General features: G+C 40.7%; 1 protein-coding gene across 1 annotated transcript in view; it reads left to right on the top strand.

Annotated features, from left to right (window-relative positions):
• Positions 1 to 13,549, top strand: part of NIN (ninein) — a gene marked incomplete in the record, with an annotated part of 1,258,852 nt that overhangs the window by 556,025 nt on the left and 689,278 nt on the right. The window contains 1 exon segment of the mRNA XM_044074306.1: positions 4,802 to 4,992. Coding sequence (XP_043930241.1) covers positions 4,802 to 4,992 — 191 coding nt within the window.

Below are 13,549 nucleotides of genomic sequence, written 5' to 3'. Positions count from 1 at the left end.
GGAACACCACAAAGGGCCTAGATGCGACAGTGATGAACATGCCACATATCCTGGAATACTTGGCAGAAATGCTCCACAATGGACCGTCTTACTCTTCCATTAAAATTCATGCTTCAGCAATTTCAGCAGAGTACAATACTGATCCACCTGTCTTTTCTCATCCTCTCCTAAGACAGTTTCTAAGAGGAATTAAAAACATCAATCCTCCAAGGAAACCTCCAGTGCCTACTTGGGACCTTAACTTCGTGTTGGAAAAACTAACTCTGCCTCCCTTTGAACCAGCAGCATCTGCAGAACTACAGTTCCTGTCTTGGAAGACCGCCTTCCTTCTGGCCATAACCTCAGCAAGAAGAGTATCTGAGTTACAGGCCCTCATGGCAGTACAGCCATTTCTTATTTTTCATCAGGACAGAGCGTCATTGAGAACCAATCCTTCATTTATGCAAAGGTGGTATCCAGGGTCTCATTAAACCAAGCTATTCACCTGCCTACCTTCTTTCCAAATCCACAAAACAAAGGGGAGAAACGTCTGCACACTCTGGACATACACAGACAGTTGCGCTACTACTTGGACAGAACCAAAAGCTACAGAAAAACTGACTAGCTGTTGGTAGCATATGCTGCTGGTGCACAAGGAAAAGCAATTTCCAAACAGACCATTTCAAAATAGATAGGGAATTGCATTTGTTTCTGTTATTCCTTGCATGGAAAAGCTGTGCCAGCTAACATTAGACCTCATTCCACCAGAGCCACAGCCACCTCCACAGCCTTCTTAAGAGGGGTGGCTACCAAGGACATTTTAGAAGCTGCTACATGGAGCTCCGTGCATACATTTTCCAAGCATTACAATTTACCTTTATATTCCAGATCCAGAGCAGGCTTTGCTACGGCAGTCCTGCAGGGCATTTTAGCTACACCATCCTTTACTTAGATCCTCCACCCCCAGATTGGCTATGGTATTCTGTCCATATGTGATGACTGCAGATGCATCCTTGAAGGACATAGTACAGTTTTGTACCTACCATAAATGTAGATGTCCGATAGGTATGCATCTGCAGTCAGGTTTACCCTCCCTCCTTCCCCTCTTTGGGATTTATTGGGTACCTTTCCCTCTCATAGCTAGCTGGGGTTATCTATTATGGTGTATTTGTTGTGTATATATATATATATATATATATATATATATATATATATATATTGCTATGCATGTTTGGAATTATTGCATTTATCCAAATTTAGCCTTCCTTTGAGGGCACCTGGCATCTGGGGCAAGAAACACTGAGGAAGATGGCGTTGGCTGACACTTTTATACCCCAGGCGCTCTGACGTCGGGGAAGGGGCGACGTCAGCCGACGCCGGACCCAGACTTTGAAATCCGGCCGACCGAAGGGCTGCCTGAGGCAGGACAAACCCATATGTGATGACTGCATATGCATACCTATCGGACATCTACATTTATGGTAGGTACAAAACTGTTCTTTTCTTATGCAACAAATTCCCAAGGCAAAGCTATTTCAAAACAGACCATTTCTAAATGGATTGCTCATGGAATCAGATTTTGTTACTCTCATCATGGAAAGCAAATCCCAGGAAAAATTAGGACTCGCTCTACCAGAGCTGCTGCTACTTCAGCTGCCTTTCTCAGAGGAGTACCTACCAAGGATATCTTGGAAGCTGCAACTTGGAGTTCAGTGCATACTTTCTCTAAGCACTATAATCTCCCTCTTTACTCTAAGTCTAGGGCAGGCATTGCTTCTGCAGTCTTGCAGGGCCTTCTAGCCGCCCCTTCTACTCTATAACCACCACCCTTTATCTCAGCTTTGGGATTCAACCCTACAGTGATGACTGCAACAGTGAAACACAATGAACATAGTTCAGTTGTGTACACTTACCATAAATGTAGATGTTCGAGTGTCTTCACTGTTGCAGTCTAGGTTACCCTCCCTCCTGCCCCCTCTTATACTTTCATTAGTGTGGTTTCCTATTTCACCCTTCTTCTGAGGTGTATTTGCTACAGGGTATGGGGTTTGTTGTATGTTACTTTTTTGTTTTACTATTAGCCTTCACTTTTGGGCACCTGACATCTGGGGCAAGAAAAACTGGAGAACATGGCGTTGGGTGGCAACTTTGTACTCCTAGCGCTCTGACGTCAGGGAGCATGACTGCACAGCCGACGCCAGACCCAGACTTTGGGATTCTGGCCGACCGAGGACTGCCTGCCAGCAGGAAAAACCCTACAGTGATGACTGCAACAGTGAAGACACTCGAACATCTACATTTATGGTAAGTGTACACAACTGTACTGTATCATGTACATAGATGTTAACATTCTGGCTGCACCTTCAAAATGCAAACACAGATCTTGGAAATGCTTCTGAAAGGTACAACATATCTACAACAGAGTTTTATAAGATTAATCTTTCATTTACAGTCAAATTGTAGTGTGTGTAAAACCCATGAAACAGTTCAGAGTATCCGTTATTGTCTAAGCCATACAGTAAATGACTGCAGAATCCTTGTTTTAGTGTTTGATTTGCACATTAAGACTTTCTAGGCCTAGTCACTCCATCAGAACTTTGGTTAGGGGGTTACCGTTAACATTTTAAAGCCCCTTGCAGGGGCTAGATAGTGGATATTTCCCTCTATAAATTGTGGGGTGCCTCTGTGAATTGTCACATTGTGAAACTGTTATGTTCCTCAGACAAAAATCTATTTTGGGGCGTCACTTTCTGTTGCCCCTCAGAATGCTCCTTCCTCTTGTACTCTGCTAATCCCACAGGGAGGAGAAATTTAGTGGTCTGATTAAGGTCAGCTATTAAGAGGTACTGTGGGCTTGAGCTGTGGGCTAATTCCTGTAAGAATAACATCAAGCAATAGGCATTCTGAGGTGGCAAATTCCTTTTTGAATTTTCTTGGCAAGATTAATTTTACCTGCTGAAGTTGGAATTCAGCAGGAATTGCTTCATCTAGATTTTTTTCCTATTTGAAGTCCTTGGATGATGTAAATGATTCAACGGACAAAAGCAACTGAAAAAAAATCACTATACATCAAACAGATACTTAAAATATAAATAAAAGTTACATTTTCTTATAAGTAATTATTGATTTGTAATTATTTTTTGTTCGACGCCCCTATTTTTGTAGTATATTTTACAGTGTAAAGCATTGTGCTGTGCTTCAAGTGGTGAAGAAAATTCATCCAGTTTTATTGACTGAATTAGAAAGGCACTTTTTTTGTCTCCTACCCCTTCATTTGGGGGGGGGGGGCTAGTAAGAGTGAGTAATGGGACACTTGTAATTCTAATGCTTCTATTAACATTAGCCATGCTTCCCATCACATCTCACATTCTTCATCTGACCCAGGCACTTATGATCTCAGCTCTAGCCCATGTTGATACTTTTATCTTTAATTGCTTGAGGTACAGATCTGGTTCCTCAAATAACCACTATCTATATGATTTTTTTAAATGCATCTGTGGAAGTTTTCAAAATTCTTGTAAACTCTTTAAAGTGTTCTACAAAGGTTATCTATGACTCCAAATTCAAGTGACCCGTCTGCTTGAAGGGAAAAATCTTGAGGCCCTCCAATTTGCTAATTCAGGACTTCACCAGCAACCTGCCTCCTCACTTTGCTCTAGTATCTAGTGATTAGGTGGTGACAGTTATTTGCTTTAGAAGGTCCAGTGATATCATTAGAATATAGGGTCTATATTACCAAATAGAAAAACCCTTTACGCGAATACCTAAATGTCGACATCTATAATGTGAACCACGAAAATCCCGAACGCACTAAACAGCGAAAAATAAAATAATGAACTGTCATAGTCGGCCAGCCCCACCACCCGCTACATACTACCTACTCAAACAAAATAAACCACATACATACACTAACTAAACCTAATTCTAACCTAAAGTAAAGCACCAAAACCCTACTTCTAACCCTACACTAAACCCCACATACACAACTAGCTATGCACTATCCTTAACACCTCCCTAACCCTAAGGTCTGTAACTGCTGCACACATACTCTACAGACATACACCCAAAAAAATAAATAATACACATACATACATTTAACAAAACCCTACTTCCAACACTACACTAAACCCCACGTACACAACTGTCTATGCACTATCCTTAACCCCTCCCTAACCCTAAGGTCCATAACTACCGCACACATCCCCTACAAACATACACCCAAACAAAATAAATAATACACATGCATACAGTTAAATAAAACCCTACTTCTAACACTACACTAAATCTTGCATACATTACCTATCCATTCACTTGCCTTAACCCACATCCTAACCCTAAAGTCCTATCTATCCCACACTTACCTTACGGAGCTATACCGCAGATGGGCCAACCATTACACTTTGACATTTAAATTTTCGCTATTTTGGACGTTCGGTGTTTCCATCTTTCACGCAATACGTGTCGCTCTTTTTGTATTCGTGATTACGGTCTTTCGATCTGGTAATAGGGACCCAGAAAATCTAATGATGATTCTGTAATGTTTGTGTGCTTACAAAACATGCTGTTTTATACTTTACTAGTTATGTGCACCATCAGAGCTCAAGTAAGCTTTATTTCTTATAGTATAAATTGCAATTTAAACAGTACGTAACATGGCTAATTTTCCATGAGCATCCATTAGTGAATGCTCACTTTTTGAATATTTAAATCTAAATGTTTTATTGATTATTTGGCTGTTGTATCACAGTAAGGTGCACTGACATTAATGATTTGCTGTTACTTGTAATTTCCACCCTAAAAATAGGATTATTTTCTTTAACAGGTCAGCTGGGGTTCTGGAATCCAGATGACTTAAACACTCCACAGGGTGTGTTCTCACTGTCCCAGGACTGGATTGAAGAGAAGCTTCAGACAGTTTGTGAAGATCTGAGGATTACAAGAGAAGGACAGTTGAGCAGGAAAGAGCTGATTTCTGTCTGTGAGCAGTATGGTCTTCAAACCATTGATGGGCAGGTGAGCTTTCCTAAATAGTAGCCTTAAAAAGATCTTTTGCAGACTCCTCCTGTCTTGCTTTTTTTCTCTTTTTCCATCATTTTTTTGTGCTGAATGAAAAATATACTAGCTAATTTTATTATTCCCATGTGTTTTAATCTCTCTTGCTCTTAAGCTAAAGCTGTAACAGCAACATGTCAAGATATTCAACTTGGAGCAAAAATGTGAATATAATTTAAAGGAGTACTACTAGGTTCGGAAAGTTTGGTGTTTCAATACTTGTTGAACATGTCACTGGCTAACACAAGCATTGTACTGAAAAAATACCAATATTGCCTTGTAAGGCAGCACCTTTTTAACATCCCCTTCCCTGTCTGTATTGGTCATTTTTCCTCTGATGTTACTTAAGTAAAGGGTGCTGGACTTCAGTTTTTTTTAGTGGCACTTTGTTACATCCCTCTTCAGCCTTACTTCCAGCTAGTGAGCCCATTTGTTCTCAGTGAGGATAGACTGGGAGGTGCCTTCATTATAGGGATAGGTTGATAGGTTGTGTTTTCTTGTTTTCTCCCTAGCCCCAACTTGCACACACCTAACTATGCCCTGGGGGGGGGGGGATTGAGGCACGCAATGGGCCATCTGCTGAGAATGTCCCTTCACTTCCACAAGCTGTGTTCCCTCCAATGGGCCTTACTGCTCTCCTTGCAGTACAAGCAGTTATCTCTCCACTCTCCACCTTGGAGTGCACACTGTCCTGTGTGTCCCAGAGTGCTTGTGAACCCTTCCGACTACCATTGCCCCTTCACTCATACCCCTCCTTGACTGGCTCCACCATAACAAGTTCACTAACTGAATCCCAGTTGCCTAGGTCTCATGTCTTTTGCATTTTGTCTATACTTGCATGGAGATTCAGCTGTTGGTTATTTTGTGAGAATATGGCTGTATAAACCCTAAAGTGTGGCCATGTTACTACTGCAAATTGTACCATCATTATTGTTGTCCTTTGGTCTAACTTGTCAGTTTTGTTGACCGTTTGCTGTTCCTTCCCAGGAGTAAATAAGGGAGATTTTCTGCTGCACAGTCATTGTGCAGGCCTTGTATTTTAACTAGGGGGCGGGAGAATGTGATCTGTTGTGCTCATTTTTTTTAAACAGGCTTGAGGGCAAGCCCCCAAATAAGCATTAAATGATTAGAAGTTATGGATGGACAGTAGTTTTTCTTCATAGTCACCCATCTCTTCATTGTGGATCTCATTATTTTATGTTAAGCATTAACCACCTCCAAGTCCTTTAGCTGCGCCTGCATTTCCGCATTTACAGAATTTTAACTCATAAGAGTATAGTCCAAACTTGTTGGTGCATACTTTTGTTGATGCTACTGAGCATGTCAGGAATATTCAGCTTTGCATTTTGTTCTGCTTTCACATGTGCAGGAAACTGTAATCAGAGTCAGGATGGGTCAGATCAGTTTTTGAACTGATGGTCAGTTTTATTACTGGCTTTCAAACTCTGGAAGCCAAGCCAGTTTAAAATGATTACTCCATTTAAGAGTGTTAGATGTTATTTTGTAATCAAGGTTTTGTTATTCATTGGTCAGTAAAGACCCTGTTTGTTTCATCCTTTTTTCAGAGCAGCTTGAATGTTGTACTGTTCTGCTAGTTTCACTACTTCCATAAAAATCGACATTTGTCTTCTTATAACTCTGCCGTGATGCTTGTGTTAGTCTGTACACGTAATCAGACAGTCTTGCTTTGCATGCAGCATGTTGGACAGTGATAGGTGTAGGTGATACTTGACTTTTGATCTTCAGAGTATGGACCTGTGATTTAGTTTGTTTCCATGGCATGGGTGATATTTGTGTCATTGTGTTTGTGGTTTATTTGTTTCATTCCTGTTAGAATCTTTGTATTTGTGTGTTTGCAAAATTTTGCATTCATCTTTCTTGACAGGTCTGACTTTCATTTTTTTGAGAGTAGGTTAGGCTACTGCTTACTCTGTCCTGTTTTGTGACATTTTCTTGACTGTAGTCTGTGGTTCAGTTTTGTGACCTAGCTAAAATTTCATTGTCCTGCTCGGTTTTGTTTTGCTGGACCTAGTATCTTCAATAGTATCTTCAACAGCAGGGAGCAAAGGATGGAAAAATGATAGCATTGTAATAATGCTGTAATCATAACTTGGTGGGAATTTTTTTATTAATTTATCAGATTTGTAAACATCAGTATGGTAGGTCAGCTGGTCCTTCTCAAACATTTTCAACAGTGACCAGGGCTACAAGGTGAAATGTGTGTCACTTGGACAGTTTAAAGTACCTAATAAAAGTAGAAGATTGCACAAGACGAGAATGAAAGTTTGGAGTATGGAGTAATGTGAAAGGAGCAAGCCAGAGTGATAAGAGGAGCACAGAATATTAAGAAATGAGTTTGCTTGCCTGATATCAGTGGTATATAGAAAATATGTAATTTATTTAAATGGATGAAGTAGTAATCTAAAAAATCAGAAAAGGTAAGTGATGAGAAGAAAGAGAAGACAAATTTGCTGTTAGTGGAGAAAACAGCTGTATAAATAGGAAGGTACCTCAAAATGGGGAAAAGCTATTTTATTGAAAGAATATAATGTCCAGGCTGAGTATAAATATTTTTGAATATATGGGGGGGTATAGTATAGTAAACCATAGTTTTGTTTTATTTATCTGTAGGTACAAGTGAATTGGACTACATGGGTTCTTCTTTTCAGTCACTACCTGGCTACATAATGAAGAAAAAAAAACATTCATTACACTATTGGTAAAAAGTATGACAAGACAGTAATTGGATTCTTTGGGTAAATACAGAAAGTTAATCTTTTAAGTATGACAGAGAGATAAATGTAGAGATTCTGATTGGGTCTCCAATTACAACGTATTTCTGTGCCGGGAGATATGGATCAATAAATTCACCTCGAGAACAAAGCAGTTTTAAGAACATCTAATTACTTTGACTGGGACGACTTTGTCATCATTCTGTGTGTTACAGAAAAGCAGTAGGACAGCAAGATGTTTTTACAGCTATGAAAGCAGTGAAACAATTAGAGCAGTCAGAAGTTGTGTAATTGTTACTAATTGACTGCTTTAAAATCTAATAAGCACTATAATCTGCTTTTGTTGTATGGCAGTGAGAAGTACTTTAAGCTTTCAAAGTTATTTTAGTGTGTCTGATGTTCTCTGGTGGCCACTCTAGCACAAGTTTAACCCAAAAATAACAAATGTTGTTATGCACCTCTAATGTCAGAGAGGTGCATAGCAAGGTTGTAATGCATTGAGTGGTGTGATTATTCTCCTAAGTCAGAAAACTTGTAAAGAGGTTCCTAGAGCAGGACCTGATCTTTACAGCACCTAGAGTTGCTTAACTAAAACTTGTCAAGGACATTTTAAACACTGTTAAGAGAGGATCTTGCATTAGGGACTAACAGCAGACAGTGACAATTGGCAGGAAACAGAAGGTAAAACAGCTTCACTATCACCAGGTATCCTTGAGCTGGCTTTTGCATGATCTGCTAGGTTTGACAGTCTTAAAAAATTACATATCTGTGGGTAAGTAAAGTATTAGTACAGGAAAACTGCACTTGTGCTTTTAGGAAGCCACTAAGGTTGCAGGCTTGACATCTAAACCTATGATTACACTTGAGTAGTTTTTATTGCTGAAGTCAAACATTTTAATTAACTTCTGCAAAATACTTTTGCAGGTAAACAGTTGTGATATTTTGTGTTCATATGTTCATATTCACTTTACTTAAAATTGAATGTAGGTATATGCTGTCCTAGCTTGGTGAGCCTTTGTTATTAGAGATCTTTTGCTCTTATCATTTAGTTAAACCCTGATGATCTATCGGCCATTTATTGCTCCATCTTGGTATGCTGCATAGTAAGAGGTAAGGACTGGCCAGCAGTAGACCTTCCAAGCTCTTAGGGTAATTTTAGTCCCTAGTACCCAGACTTCTTCCTGGTTGCAGACATCCTGCTGCCTGCAGAGATGGATTTTAAATGTGTGCTTACCTGTACATACTCGAGTTCTCAGCTCTGCAGCATGTGCTGCTTTGGAGGTAGCAGTTGCTGTCGGACCTTTCACTGTGGCTACACTACCTGGTCTCCAGATAAACCCACATTATTTGGTTTGTTTTGAGGGCTTTGTTGCTTGGCACATATCAGGGATTTTAATGTTTTAATAGCATTACTGCAATATGTAGTATTAATACATTAAGGCTTCATTTGGAATGGATGGAATTGTAGGTCTTTGTCTTATTAATTCGCTTAACGAATGTTAAGAATTTTTTTCCTACTTATTAGGTGTGTAAATGTATACTAACAAAATAGTTGCATATCTCATATTTTGAAATGGTGAATGTTGTGCTTGGAAATATTTCTAATTTTATTTTGTCAGCATTTTCCTGCATCACATTTAATGCATTTAGTTAGGGCATTATCGGCTTATTTCTGGCTATTGAGCCATGAAGACTAACGAGTGCTGCATATTCTAGGATGTATGCCTTTTATAAGGTGTTTCCTTATGTGTAGGTAAAAAAAATAACCTATAGTGTTATAATGGGTCCATTAGTGATCATTGCAGTGAAAATGAACTGATTTTTTGTTGGTTGTGATATATTATACCAAGAGGTGTGATAACCCCCAGGCTGCCATACAGTTGATCAATCCGCAACAGGCTGTAATTAAATTGGTCAATCCTCAACAGGTTATGATAAAACAAATTGACCAGCATGATTTTGTCGTCTTTTGTACACCTTGTCTCTACCCATTATAATAATGTGTCCATTCCCTCTTATGATTGTGTAGTGCACCAGAACTGCTTTTTTTTTTTTGCAGTAAAACAGTGAGCAGTACAGTACTGATGTACTGAGACAGGGTGGTTTTGTTATGTTCTTAATTGGTTGAGTCGATCTCTAGCAACAGACTACTACTGTGAATTTGTTTAACCTTCCCTGAGGTTGTTATTTTAAGTAAATTGGAGTAAAGACTTGCTCCTCCCCACCAGCTCAAATTATTTTGTACAGCTTTAGTAAAATGCTGTATTACTGAAGAAGAATGTGCTAAGAATACTATAATCCTTGGCTTACAAACATTTTAAGGTTACTTGTGGTCCATTCACTGTTTGGGCAGTTTTTCCATCTCCTTCAACTTTCTGGATTAAAAGCCCCCATTTGTGCTTGTTTCCTGTCTTTCCTGTAACTAGTCTAGTCCAGATACAGATTTGCTGTATCCAGATCTGCTTGTAAGCTTCTGAGCCCCCCAAGCCTTTCTGTGTTGGAGGGAAGCCTTTTAGCTTGTCAGTGGGACTGGAAAGCACTAGGTAGCCTACCTACCACAAGAAGAGTGGTTTCTGGCCCAGAAATTGCAGTTTATTGGCCGTTTGGGCAGTTCTTCCATTTCTTTCAACTTTCTTGGTTTAAAAACCCACATTTGCACTTGTTTCCTGCCCTTCCTGTAACTAGTCTAGTCCAGATACAGATTTGCTGTATCCAGGACTGTTTGTAAGCTTCTGAGTGGTGCCAAAGTCTGCTCTTCAATTTTTCCCTTAGATCTCCTAGTTCTCTCCTCTCCTGCACTTTTACTAGCTTATTAGTCTAGCACTTTACCAGACTTCTAGTAGCAATTATTGTAGCACACAAAAGTGCTACCAGCACTAAATGTTCTACAAGGAAACTGCTCCAGTACTTATTAATGCCCACCCCTCCTAGCAAGTCTAAAGGTCAGTTCCTTGTGCTTTGTCCTATTAACCTGGTGAACTTGGGCATCCTGAGGCAATGTAGCAACTTCCTGATGTATACGGACAACCCTCTCCTCTTGCCTTCCAACACTCAGACTTGCGAGAGATGCACTTATATATCCAAATTGGAAGCCACACACTCCAGCCAAGACTGGAATAGCTGGTCAAGGGGAGAATGTCAATACTTGCACCACACCACATGGAAGATATAGCCCTTCAGAACACATACCAGCACTGCCTTCACATAAAAACACAAACCACACACTCACCTTCATGGAGCCTGTCAATAAAAACTACCCAAACAGCAAAGACCTCCAAGGCAGAAATGCACTCGACCAGCACAACACTAGTCACGAGGCACTTAACTCTCCTAAACAGTGTGCCACTCAACCAAAGCCCCTAAGGTAAAACAGCATGCCCAACACACTAGTCATACGTGGCTCGATGGTGAGGCACACTGATGTCCCACTCACTAGGTTGAATAAGAAGAAAGTAACAGTCAGCTGCCTGTCAGGTGCCAGGATCCGCCACATAACGCACTCACTCAGGTCCCTCAACAACAGGTACAAATATGACTCTGTCATTGTACATGTGAGTGTGAATGACTTGAGACATACCTCCCTAGACTACATGAAAAGAGACATGGAGGAGCTCTCGGATTATGTAGCCTAGGAGAGTATGACCCTAGCCCTGAGCAGCATCCTACCATCACCCAGAATTATACCACAGTACAAGCAAAAAATGACAGATTTCAACAATTGGCTAAGTTTCTGGTGTCATTCTAGGGGGATCCAGTATCTGTCTGCCTGGTATAACATGATTGACAGACCTCGATGCTTTGCCAGAGATGGTCTGCATCTGCCAATCCTGGGCTTCCGAATACTGGCCAAGGCTCTTGCCACCCCTATAGTGCCTTTTTTAGGTGTTGTTCCAAAGACCAAATTACCACCGTAACAGCTACAAACAAATGCGATCTGAGGGTCATGCTGTTCAACGCTAGAAGTTTAAATCTCAAAATGCACTCGCTTGAAGCACTCATTAAAATGGAGAACATCAACATTTGTACTGTAACAGAGACCTGGCTTAAAGCAGCAGAAAGCACCCCTGCACTACCAGGCTATGACTCATTCCACACCTTTCAGCCTCAGAAGTTGGACCGAAGCTCTAAAGACAGTGGTGTTTCCATATTCATAAAGGATGCGCACACCTCCAGACTTGTAGCCCAACATAACGCATCAGAGATACTTCAGGTACAGCTACCATTGGGTAAGACAGCAGTTCAGGTCGTAGCCTGCTATAGGTCCTCAACTATGCCCCAAGACTCACACTCGACGTTCCTAAGCACTCTGGAGAATATTAGTGTCCAGTCTAGCACTGTCATACTGGGCGACTTCACCTGCCCTCCATTAACTGGGAAAACTACTCATGTACCAATACACTTGCCCAACGTTTCCTGGAATTCATTAATTCCATTGCCCTGGACCAGCTCATTCATACCCCCACTAGAGGTAGCAACATCCTTGACCCGGTCATTACTAACATGGGCAAACGTTGCTGTACAACAGTAGTCAAATCCACCCTGCTTAGATCCAACCACAAACTAGTCACTTTGGAAATACACATCCCCCACCCCCACCTACACAAAGGTAACCACCATGAAAAACTTCTCCAAAGCTAACTTTGGTCTCCTAAAAACAGAGGTGGCTAACTTTATGGCACCCATGTAAATGGGGAATAGTTGCATGACTGCCGAATCATACTCCAGTGTACTGTACGAACACGTACACAAATGCATGGATCTCGCCATACCCAATAGAACCAAGACGCTCACCTTCAAAAAAGGAAGCCAATCTGGTGGTCCCCTGCCATAAACAAAAACTCAAACAACAGGAGGAGAAAACTGATGTTGAGTAAGGTGAAGTCCCAAGACTGTAAAAACTCCCTTATCAGCCTCAACAAAAAGTTGAGATCCCTTATCAAATACTCTAAAGCTATCTATGAAAACAGAATTGCAGCAGATAGTAAAGACAACCGCAAGGCCTTCTATAGTTATGTAAAACATCTCCATGGCAATACCCAGATTTGCTCTGAGCTACTTGCACAATGGTACCTCCTATACCGAGCCAACAGATATTGCCAGTATACTGACCGACAGATTCAGTGCCAACTTTACCCCTCTCTTTCCCCCAAAGGACCAATCGTAATACCAGTAGATTGCCAGACACCCAGTATTACTGCTGCACAGGTTAAAACAGCACTATCCAGGGCCAAGAATGCAGCTTTTATGGGACCTGACAGTATCCTGGCTGTGTTCTACATGAATTACAGAGTGAACTGGCACCTCACCTGTGTGCCCTGTTCAGTCACAGTCTCACCTCAGGCTTTATCCCTACCGAATGATGCATTGCTACAGTCATCCCTCTCCACAAAGGAGGAGCGATTACAGACCCTGGGAACTATTGCCCCATTAGCCTGACGAGGCTGATATACAAAGCTATGGAATGCATCATCATGGACCTAATAAACAAGGATAGGTAAAAAACTTTCTTACACTGTGAAGGACACCAATGAGGAAGAGAAAAGGCAAATACTACTAAAAACTCCTGATGTCCACCACGGCAGTAAAACTTAATAGTAAAATCAAAACTTTAATAAAAAGAATATAACATAAAATAAGCAGTCCTCAGTCTTTCGATAAGCGCTTTCGGCAAATAAGCCTTCTTCAGATCATATAAAAAGGACTGTTCAGCTTTTGTATTTATAAGGCATCACAGCCATTCCTCATTAGTTCACTGTGTAGTTCATGGTGGACATCAGGAGTTTTTA

This window comes from Protopterus annectens, chromosome 6.part0 (assembly GCF_019279795.1).
Source record: "Protopterus annectens isolate FY-2018-M chromosome 6.part0, PAN1.0, whole genome shotgun sequence".
NCBI lineage: Eukaryota > Metazoa > Chordata > Ceratodontiformes > Protopteridae > Protopterus > Protopterus annectens.
The sequence above is the reverse complement of the archived record's forward strand: the minus strand, read 5'-3'. Positions and strand labels throughout refer to the sequence as shown.